Source organism: Oncorhynchus mykiss, chromosome 7, assembly GCF_057628025.1.
Source record: "Oncorhynchus mykiss isolate SJ-2025 chromosome 7, ASM5762802v1, whole genome shotgun sequence".
NCBI classification, from domain to species: domain Eukaryota; kingdom Metazoa; phylum Chordata; class Actinopteri; order Salmoniformes; family Salmonidae; genus Oncorhynchus; species Oncorhynchus mykiss.
The window spans coordinates 82915001-82925328 of NC_143028.1; the positions used below are offsets into that span (position 1 = coordinate 82915001).

Sequence of the window (10328 nt, forward strand, 5' to 3'; positions counted from 1 at the left end):
TTTGAAAATAAGAGGCACGTTGAGACACGATACAGATTCTCTTTTTATTTGTGGTAACAGAACTTTTTTCTGCTGAATTCATGGGGGATATTACCGTCTTTTTTCAACCCCCCCAAAAAAACTAAAATCCTTAATTATTATTATTTTAAATCAAATTATTTTTATCAGTCCGTTGCCGACCAAGCATTAAATAATATAATGATAGAATTGTCCTCAGGGGATAAATAAAGCCTTTTTGAATTAATTGAATTTATGAACATGTTAGTCCCATGAAGACAGAACAATTCAAATACACCGAGTGGACTAAACATTAGGAACACCTTCCTAATATTGAGTTGCAGCCACATTGGCCCTCAGAACAGCCTTAATTCGTCAGGTCATGGACTCTACAAGGTGTTGAAAACGTTCCGCAGGGATGTTGGCCCATGTGGACTCCAATGCTTCCCACAGTTGTGTCAAGTTGGCTGGATATCTTTTGGGTGGTGGACCGTTATTGATACACACGGGAAACTGTTGAGTGTGAAAACCCAGCAGCGTTGCAGTTCTTGACACAAACCGGTGCGCCTGGCACCTGCTACCATACCCCGTTCAAAGGCACTTAAATCTTTTGTCTTGCCCATTCACCCTCTGAATGACACATATACACAATCCATGTCTCAATTGTCTTAAAAATCCTTCTTTAACCAGGTCTCCTCCTCTTCATCTACACTGATTGAAGTGGATTTAACCAGGTCCCCTCCCCTTCATCTACACTGATTGAAGTGGATTTAACAAGTGACATCAATAAGGGATCATAGCTTTCACCTGGATTCTCCTGGTCAGTCTATGTCATGGAAAGAGCAGGTGTTCCTAATGTTTTGTCCACTCAGTGTAGATACATCCTTGAGAGTAACACTAGGAAAGCAGAACGCTGTCATGACTGGCAGAAAGACGTACAAAGCAAATTTAACAGAAATAATGACATGCATCTTTTCTGATTCATGTAGAATTATCTATTTATATCTACATATTTAATTACCTATACCAGGAATTCCATCTCTCTATTTCTGTCCAAGGTCTTCAAGACATGAGTGAGTGAATATGAAATGAGGAGGAAGGGAGGAGTGAGTTGTCTCTCATTACACACACAGAACTTTCCCTAACGCAATAAACATGTAAATGACTGAATATGTTGCATCATGAAACATCAAGTGTGAGGAGTTAACCCTCGTGCTGCCAGGAACTCCCTCCCCCTAACCCCCATCACATGACCAACTGTTCGCATCACAGAGGAAATAGGTGAGGTGTTTCTCAGGGTATAAATGATGAGGGGTTTAGGCCAGAGTACACATGCTCTCCTGTCTGCTCCTCAAGAGGACCACCAGAGGACAACCAGAACCAGCACACTCCAGTACCAGGAGACACCAGAACCAGAAATAGACTGCAGCACCAGTTGAGTGTGGAACCAATAGACTGCAGCACCAGTTGAGTGTGGAACCAATAGACTCCAGCACCAGTTGAGTGTGGAACCAATAGACTGCAGCCCCAGTTGAGTGTGGAACCAATAGACTGCAGCCCCAGTTGAGTGTGGAACCAATAGACTGCAGCCCCAGTTGAGTGTGGAACCAATAGACTGCAACCCCAGTTGAGTGTGGAACCAATAGACTGCAGCACCAGTTGAGTGTGGAACCAATAGACTCCAGGATGTCTCCCTGCTCTCTCCTCCTGTCCCTGCTGTTGGCTGCAGCGCTGCAGTGTGAGCATGCCCAGTGCAGACGTGTACCGTGCTCCGACCGCTGCTGCTCCTTCGTAGAGGGCTTCCCCGTCAGACTGAAGGAGCTCCGCACCGCCTTCTCCACCATCAGAGACTACTACGTAAGTACTCTCTCTCTGTACACTATACTACATATATAAGTACTACATATATACTATACTACCACCCTCATATATATGTGAAAATACTACCCTCATATATATGTGAATATACTATACTACTACCCTTATATATATGTGAATATACTACATTACTATGTAAGTCGAGGGCATAACTTTGTGTTGGATATTGGGGGTCACTTGGTTCCAGTGTCAACTCTCTTTAGGGGGGTCCGGGGGCATGCCCCCCATGATAGAAAAATCTCTCTCTCTCTATATATATATATATATATATATATATATATATATATATATAGTGGTACAGAGAGGGCTCAGCTCTTTAGTCTCAATTCACTAAAATGCACCAAATACCCATTGAGGCATTTTGTTTGGTAAGCAGCGTGTCCTGGTGGAAATGACGGACAGACAACATGGTTCAATCTGCTTTGTCATCCTTTTTGAGCGCAGCCATGTCTTCAATCTCCATGACAACCAAATGAAATCGGAATGCAGGCAACGACATTTGTTACAGTCAGGCTTCAGGTCAAAGCCAAGACGAGGAGTTGAACTGGTAGTTCCAATCTGTGCGTGATGTAAATTGCCGTGTAATGTGCTTTACCAGACAGCCTGCCTTCTAAACTCTGATGACCTGTTGATCCTCTCCCTGTGCCTCAACATGGACAGTGCTCTCCCTCTCTCTCTACTGACTGTCTCTGACCCCTGCCATGACAACCAAATGAAATCAGAATGCAAGCAACATCTGTTTTGTTATAGCACTAGGTAGTGATGGGACGACTGATGATGGGACGACTGATACCTGGTGCTCAGATGCGGTTTTCAAACACTACGGATCCGTCACAATGTAACGCTAGTTTCAAAGTAACATAATCCATTGATCAATGATGTCCGAAGCTTCGTTTGATCACGTGGTTGCAAAAATCCCATTGATTTTGCTGTGTGTTCCAGTGCTTACTGTGATTCCAAGTTCCTTTCAAAACACCGACTTGATACCGTACTTACAATGTAGTTATGATTTGTTCATGGAATGTCACCTGAACAGTAGCTCAACGGGTAGAGAGAAGATCTCGGGGACCAGAACACTCACTGACGACAAGGAATTGGGTCAAATCCCAGCAAGATATATTACCTTGAAGAAAAAATTGTGACATCACACTTTCTGCGCATTGTTGTTCAAACCATTTGTTTAGTAAAGTAGAAGCTTCTGTCCAAAATAATGGAGTTATAGTTTCAGTTTTTGAGAGACTTGATGAATATTGTAGGAAGAAACGTAGATATATTAGCCTTCAGTAAGCATTTCACTGTACCGTTTACATCCACTATATCCTGTGCACGTGATGAACAAACTTTGATTTGATACAAAACAAGCATCAGGAAACAGAGTCTAAACTGGGCTGTTTGTTTTCTGCAGGAGGCTAATGACGAGCTGGAGACATCCCTGCTGGACGAAGGGATTCTACACCACTTGAAGGTGAGTTCACATTATTCTGTCTATTCTAACAGCAGGATAGAGTTTCCCCCTGATGTAAGAGTTAGAAGTGACATGAATATTAAGAAACTACCCTGATGGCTATACTAGTTAAATTGATGGCTATACTAGTTAAATTGATGGCTATACTAGTTATATTGATGGCTATACTAGTTATATTGATGGCTATACTAGTTATACTGATGGCTATACTAGTTATATTGATGGCTATACTAGTTATATTGATGGCTATACTAGTTATATTGATGGCTATAGTAGTTATATTGATGGCTATACTAGTTATATTGATGGCTATACTAGTTATATTGATGGCTATACTAGTTATATTGATGGCTATAGTAGTTATACTGATGGCTATACTAGTTATATTGATGGCTATACTAGTTATATTGATGGCTATACTAGTTATATTGATGGCTATACTAGTTATATTGATGGCTATACTAGTTATACTGATGGCTATACTAGTTATACTGATGGCTATACTAGTTATATTGATGGCTATAGTAGTTATACTGATGGCTATACTAGTTATATTGATGGCTATAGTAGTTATATTGATGGCTATACTAGTTATACTGATGGCTATACTAGTTATACTGATGGCTATACTAGTTATATTGATGGCTATACTAGTTATATTGATGGCTATACTAGTTATATTGATGGCTATACTAGTTATACTGTAGTAGTTACATGCCAAATAGTCTTGATTTTATTAACAGAGATTTTTGAAATCAACTTCCAATGTCCTCCAAGAGTTGCTGGATTTTTTCCTCAGTATAATTTCCTTATCTCTAGTTACGGTTAGTTATAATTTCCTTATCTCTAGTTACGGTTAGTTATCATTTCCTTATCTCTAGTTACGGTTAGTTATAATTTCCTTATCTCTAGTTACGGTTAGTTATAATTTCCTTATCTCTAGTTACGGTTAGTTATAATTTCCTTATCTCTAGTTACGGTTAGTTATAATTTCCTTATCTCTAGTTACGGTTAGTTATAATTTCCTTATCTCTAGTTACGGTTAGTTATAATTTCCTTATCTCTAGTTACGGTTAGTTATAATTTCCTTATCTCTAGTTACGGTTAGTTATAATTTCCTTATCTCTAGTTACGGTTAGTTAGTTACTGTTCCTGTCTCTGTCAGTGTGATATTAATGATGTTGTTTCCTCATCAGAGCCCCGTGGGGTGTCACGCTATGGACAGCATCCTGAAGTTCTATCTCGACACGGTGCTGCCCACCGCCATGAACAACAGAACACAGAACAACAACGACTTTAAATCTCCCATCGACTCCATCGGAAACATCTTCCACGAGCTGAAGAAAGAGATCGTCCAATGCGTAAGTAGACTGGCTCGATGCGTAGCCTGGCCCTATATAGTCTGGCCCTATATAGTCTGGCCCTATATAGTCTGGTCCTATATAGTCTGGCCCTATATAGCCTGGCCCTATATAGTCTGGTCCTATATAGTCTGGTCCTATATAGTCCTATATAGTCTGGCCCTATATAGTCTGGTCCTATATAGTCTGGCCCTATATAGCCTGGCCCTATATAGTCTGGCCCTATATAGTCTGGTCCTATATAGCCTGGCCCTATATAGTCTGGTCCTATTTAGTCTGGCCCTATATAGTCTGGCCATATATAGTCTGGTCCTATATAGTCCAGTCCTCTTTAGTCCTATATAGTCTGGTCCTATATTGTCCTATATAGTCTGGTCCTATATTGTCCTATATAGTCTGGTCCTATATAGTCCTATATAGTCTGGTCCTATATAGTCCTATATAGTCTGGTCCTATATAGTCCTATATAGTCTGGTCCTATTTAGTCTGGTCCTATTTAGTCTGGTCCTATTTAGTCCTATATAGTCTGGTCCTATTTAGTCTGGTCCTATTTAGTCTGGTCCTATTTAGTCTGGTCCTATATAGTCCTATATAGTCTGGTCCTATATAGTCCTATATAGTCTGGTCCTATATAGTCCTATATAGTCTGGTCCTATTTAGTCTGGTCCTATATAGTCTGGTCCTATTTAGTCTGGTCCTATTTAGTCTGGTCCTATATAGTCTGGTCCTATATAGTCCTATATAGTCTGGTCCTATATAGTCCTATATAGTCTGGTCCTATATAGTCCTATATAGTCTGGTCCTATATAGTCCTATATAGTCTGGTCCTATATAGTCCTATATAGTCTGGTCCTATTTAGTCTGGTCCTATACAGTCTGGTCCTATTTAGTCTGGTCCTATATAGTCTGGTCCTATTTAGTCTGGTCCTATATCCTGTGAAAGTGTTCTGAGTGTATGATGTGAAAGTGTCTTGATGTGGTTTGGTTAAGGTCACAGGGATATTGTTGAGATGATATTTCCATGGTTGTGTTTCATGTCATTAAAGCTTTGTCAGGTTGTATGACATAGTAGGTTGTATGACATAGTAGCATATATAAACCTCGTCAGAAACCTCGGATTTAGGAGCCGGCCGGCGGTCTAACCCCAAAACACACAACACTGACACGGCTACTTCTTAACTTACACAGCATCCAACAAACCTAATGTTCCCACGCTAGAGAGAGAGAGAGAGAGAGAGAGAGAGAGAGAGAGAGCGAGAGAGAGAGAGAGAGAGAGAGAGCGAGAGAGAGAGAGAGAGAGCGAGAGAGAGAGAGAGAGAGAGAGAGAATGTGTGTTTTGTGTTCCCAGTGTACTTTTGCAGTAGCCAGCACTCTGCGACCAATACTTCTGCATGGTGCAACAGTATACTACTATAACAATCCTAATCTCTCTCTACAGAGGAACTACTTCTCCTGTAAGAAACCGTTTGACATCAACGAGTTCATCTCCTCGTATGAGAAGGTAAGTCTTCTTCAGCCTCAACCTCTCAGTGTGTGTGTGTGTGTGTGTGTGTGTGTGTGTGTGTGTGTGTGTGTGTGTGTGTGTGTGTGTGTGTGTGTGTGTGTGTGTGTGTGTGTGTGTGTGTGTGTGTGTGTGTGTGTGTGTGTGTGTGTGTGTGTGTGTGTGTGTGTGTGTGTGTGTGTGTGTGTGTGTGTGTGTGTGTGTGTGTGTGTGTGTGCGTGCATGCGTGCGTGTGCGTGTGTGGTTCCTCTAACCTGAGTGTATGTTTTCTGTGTGTCTAGATGCAGGATAAAGGCCTGTATAAGGCAATGGGAGAGCTGGACCTACTCTTCAACTACATCGAGGAGTACCTGGTCTCTAAGAGACGCAAACACTGACCCCTGACCAATCAGAATTTGCCAGAGTTATGTGGCTAACCCTAACCTCTAATAACCTCCAAAGCCCAAACATCTGGGACTGTCTTTTTGTGGAAGACCATGAGACTAAAGTGTATGGGTCCTGAGGACCTTCTCTCTCTACGTTACTAAGCTAGTCTTTAGTCCTACTCTTCAGTTCTGAAAGAACACCTTCTGAGGACCTTCTCTCTCTACGTTACTAGGCTAGTCTTTAGTCCTACTCTTCAGTTCTGAAAGAACACCTTCTGAGGACCTTCTCTCTCTACGTTACTAGGCTAGTCTTTAGTCCTACTCTTCAGTTCTGAAAGAAGACCTTGAAGAATAACTTCTGAGGACTTCATCAATATAATATATGGCATTTGCCTTTTATCCAAAGTGACTGAGAGTACTGCTTTCATACATGTTTGTATGGGTGGTAGCCTCAGTGGGAAGCGAACCCTTGTTCCTGACCTTGGCTGAGCTTGCAAGCGCCACGCTCTACCAACTAAGCCACACAATGACTTTTTCTTTAAAGTCCCTGAACCACATTTAGTCTCAGGTTAATCAAAACGTTTATTACTGAGTCATATTGACTGAAACATACTGCTGTAAAGTATTGCATCAAATTTGTTGCATTTTTTGTAATTTTTTTTTTTAGGATTGACTTTCTGCACCTCCTTCCTTCCCTATTGTATAGTCATGATGTTAATCTAGCCACCATGTGGAGTAAGGAATCATGTGTTACTGTAAATGTGTAGAAAACCAGTGAGAAGGGAAATCTAGGCTACACATTTACCAGTGTGACAGAGGAATGTACATTCATTCACCTTTAACATGTTTTAATATGTGATCATTGACTGATCTGTAATAATGAGTGTATTTACACATGACCATATTGAAACATTTAGTTATAGCATACAGTATATTTACTACCAATATCAGTATAGATTTAAATTAAAACCGTCCGTGAATCTCAGTGGAATACTGCACCACAATGTTTATTAGTGTGGCTTGTGAAAAAGTGTGGCTCCATTCAAATTATTTCTGACAATATTATTTCGGACCACTACTCCTCCTAGTGGTCGTTTAATTTGGAAACGCCATTCAAGCTTTAAAATGGTTTGGAATAGTGTGCTTGCATACAACTTTTTTTAAAAACTATTTATACTTTTTTAAACTATTGAACTTATTAAACTTCATCCACTTTCATGGGATTTCCTCGAAATTCTAAAGCTTCCTTTGTTGAAAACACCCAACATTCTATTCACAATAAACAAGGTAACTTTTAACACAAATCAGCTACTTCGACCACTTTCCAACAACGTTGACAATAACTTAGAGGGCTTCCAAGAGAAAAGCACAGAGTGTGCAAAGCTGTCATCAAGGCAAAGGATGGCTACTTTGAAGAATTTCAAATGTAAAATATATTTGTATTTATTTAACACTTTTTTGGTTACTACATGATTCCGTATGTGTTATTTCATAGTTTTGATGTCTTCACTATTATTCTACAATGTAGAAAATAGTAAAAATAAAGAAAAACCCTTGAATGAGTAGGTGTGTCCAAACTTTTGACTGGTACTGTTGGTGTGCCTAAATATTTGTGAGGTTGAGTGTATTTTTGTTTAAACTTCATTTAACCAGGTTAGTCTAGTTGAGATAAAAAAAATCTACTTTTCCATATCTCTTTTTCAAGAGATTTTATTTAACCAACTGTTTTTTTTTTAGCTACAATGTTTTTGTATTTATTTATGATTTTTTAAAAACTTTCTCTGCCCTGCAGTTTTAAAATAAAATGTTCTACTTTGGAACCGTTTTTTTTTTAAACCTCAGTTCTTCTTTTAAACTTTAAAATGTTTAAAGGCCTTTTAAGTGTAGATTATCAGTTTCACATTCTGTTGTAATGCTGCAGCGACGACACAATAAAGACCTCTTCTGAATCTGATGTCCCATCCTGTGGTTCTTCTTCTTCTCTTGAAATAGCAGAACAGAACATTTTAATGAGATGTCTTTGGGTGTTGGGATTCCCAAAGGCATACAGTACAAACTCACCACCCTCCAACCCCTCTTTTTACGCTACTGCTACTCTCTGTTCATCATATATGCATAGTCACTTTAACCATATCTACATGTACATACTACCTCAATCAGCCTGACTAACCGGTGTCTGTATGTAGCCTCGATACTTTTACAGCCTCTCTACTGTATATAGCCTGTCTTTTTACTGTTGTTTTATTTCTTTACTTACCTATTGTTCAACTAACACCTTTTTTTTGCACTATTGGTTAGAGCCTGTAAGTAAGCATTTCACTGTTGTATTCAGCGAACGTGACAAATAAACTTTTGATTTGAACTCTGAAACACGTATGATTCTTTAGAAATCTGCTAAATAACATTAAAATGTAAAGATCATTTCAGTCAGTACAGGTTATTTCACTACTTCAGATACACACTTTTTTCTAACACTTACTGACTTGAGGCTTGACACCATGTACTAACCCTAACCATAAGAGCAGATGCGAAGCTGTCCACACTCTAACCTCAAACATGACCCACATAGAAGACTTACCAGCAGGCAGCACACCTTTACCGGAACGACAACCATTCTGGCCTCACCTTGTTTGAATATACAAAATGAGACAATTGAAAGGAAAACGTGTTGAAACGAAACCTTAGTCTGCATATTTCGTCTGACTGATACGCTTCTACCTGTGGTTTTCATTCGAGGGTGATGCTGATGCATTTCTGCAGGGAGAGAGAGAGAGAGAGACACGTGTGTGTGTGTGTGTGTGTATTCTTGTAGAACACTGAAACTAGTCAGAGATATGTTAAGAGGAAATAGCTGTGCTGCTGTGTGACGCTAATCTTTGAACGTGCATCAAGGCAGCAGTGAAACAGACAGTCAGAATGGAACTTAAACCACCAAGTACTCACGCTCTGCTTAAACCACCAAGCAAATCGTGAACGCCATCTAGCTGAGAGCATCACCTGAAGATTAGAAGGCGTTGACTCATCTAGGGTGCAGGGATAGGGTTAGATTAGAAGGTGATGACTCATCTAGTGTACAGGGTTATCTAAGATAGACAAACAGGTGCATTATGAGTGTCTGATTAGGATGTCGTGACCTGTGACAACTCAGAAATGGATTCTGCTTGCATCTCATTTAAATCTCCAACGAGAGTTATTCACAGGGTACAGGGTTAAAAGGTGTTGACTAATACAGGGTACAGGGTTAAAAGGTATTGACTAATCCAGGGTACAGGGTTAAAGGTGTTGACTAATACAGGGTACAGGGTTAAAAGGTATTGACTAATCCAGGGTACAGGGTTAAAAGGTGTTGACTAATCCAGGGTACAGGGTACAGGGTTAAAAGGTGTTGACTAATCCAGGGTACAGGGTACAGGGTTAAAAGGTGTTGACTAATCCAGGGTACAGGGTTAAAAGGTGTTGACTAATCCAGGGTACAGGGTTAAAAGGTTATGACTAATCCAGGGTACAGGGTTAAAAGGTGTTGACTAATCCAGGGTACAGGGTTAAAAGGTGTTGACTAATCCAGGGTACAGGGTTAAAAGATGTTGACTAATCCAGGGTACAGGGTACAGGGTTCAGGGTTACAAGGTGTTGACTAATAGAGGGTACAGGGTACAGGGTTAAAAGGTGACGACTAATCCAGGGTACAGGGTTTAAAGGTATTGACTAATCCAGGGTACAGGGTACAGCGTGAGGGTGAGGGTTTAAAGGTGATAACTAAT

General features: G+C 40.1%; 1 protein-coding gene across 1 annotated transcript; it reads left to right on the forward strand.

Moving 5' to 3' along the window:
* Window positions 1-1683: 1683 nt before the first annotated feature.
* On the forward strand, window positions 1684-6579 carry il10 (interleukin 10). Its single transcript, NM_001245099.1, has 5 exons — window positions 1684-1854; window positions 3281-3340; window positions 4537-4701; window positions 6140-6202; window positions 6484-6579. Exons 1-5 carry the CDS (start codon window positions 1684-1686, stop codon window positions 6577-6579), a joined length of 555 nt encoding a protein of 184 aa, NP_001232028.1.
* Window positions 6580-10328: the final 3749 nt, after the last annotated feature.